Source organism: Mandrillus leucophaeus, unplaced genomic scaffold (genome assembly GCF_000951045.1).
Source record: "Mandrillus leucophaeus isolate KB7577 unplaced genomic scaffold, Mleu.le_1.0 Scaffold199, whole genome shotgun sequence".
NCBI lineage: Eukaryota > Metazoa > Chordata > Mammalia > Primates > Cercopithecidae > Mandrillus > Mandrillus leucophaeus.
Window position 1 is genome coordinate 1,665,023 of NW_012102020.1, and position 1,164 is coordinate 1,666,186.

At 40.2% G+C, this 1,164-nt stretch overlaps 1 protein-coding gene across 1 annotated transcript in view; it reads left to right on the plus strand.

Moving 5' to 3' along the window:
• The first annotated feature begins 326 nt into the window (after positions 1 to 326).
• LRCH3 (leucine-rich repeats and calponin homology (CH) domain containing 3) overlaps positions 327 to 1,164 on the plus strand; it is an 85,133-nt gene continuing 84,295 nt past the window's right edge. The window contains exon 1 of the mRNA XM_011978717.1: positions 327 to 451. Within this exon, the coding sequence (XP_011834107.1) occupies positions 443 to 451 (9 nt within the window). The 5' untranslated portion in view covers positions 327 to 442. The remainder of the gene's footprint in view (positions 452 to 1,164) is intronic.

Genomic DNA, 1,164 nt, shown 5'->3' on the forward strand with positions numbered 1-1,164 from the left:
GGGGAGACACGAAGGTCTTCAGTTCAGGAGCCTGTAAGATGGGTGGGGAGACACGAAGGTCTTCAGTTCAGGAGCCTGTAAGATGGGTGGGGAGATACGAAGATCCTCAGTTCACAGATGAGAAACCTCTGTAGATGCAGATTAAGTTCAACACTGTGCCTGTAACCATAAAGCGACCACCAGTGAAACGAAGGCTAGCACTCCAGTACCCTGTTTGTTTCTTGCAAGACTCATATTTGTTATTTTACTGAGTATAGAGTGAGAAAGAGGGAAAATTTTTCTTCAGTGGTGGACTCTGATTCTTCTTTCTGCTTATCCATTTAGTCGGAACCAACTGTCAACATTGCCGGTACACTTGTGTAATTTGCCGTTGAAAGTCTTAATTGCTAGTAATAATAAATTGGTGTCACTTCCAGAAGAAATTGGACACCTCAGACATTTGATGGAACTTGTAAGTTAATATTTTTGATTGTTCAGCGTGTGTGTGTGTGTGTGTGTATGTGTATGAAACCTTGGAGAGAGAGATGTCTACAAAGTCATACTATAGTCTCTTATATGGCCAAGATTTATTATTGAGATACGTTTTTGACTTATTTTCCAGTGTTGGTAATGAGTCATGTACTGAATTCTCAGTACTTCAGTGGTTGGCACACAGAACTAAGAACTGAACGTACAAGCCTAATCAGCCCACACAGATGGGAAAAAGGCATTAGAATTATGTTCTAAGCAATATTAGATGATTTCTGTGTCATTAAATTTTTGAGATATGTTAATATAATTGAATTTTTCAAAATAAATGTATTTGTATCATCAATATTCTGATTTTTTATTAGCTCCTATAGGGGAATGGCACTACAAAGGTTAGGTTTATTTTTTGCCTTACATTATATCTTTAGAACTTATCTCCCACTTTATAAACTAAAATATACTTCATTGCTATGTGTTTTTGTTTTGTTTTTTTGGAGACGGAGTCTCACTCTGTGGCCCAGGCTGGAGTGCAGTGGCACAATCTTGGCTCACTGGGATCTTGGCTCCACCTCCTGGGTTCAAGGGATTCTCCTGCCTCAGCCTCCCGAGTAGCTGGGACTAGAGGCGCCCGCCACCACCCCTGGCTAATTTTTTGTATTTTTAGTAGAGACAGGGTTTCACCGTGGTAGCCAGGAT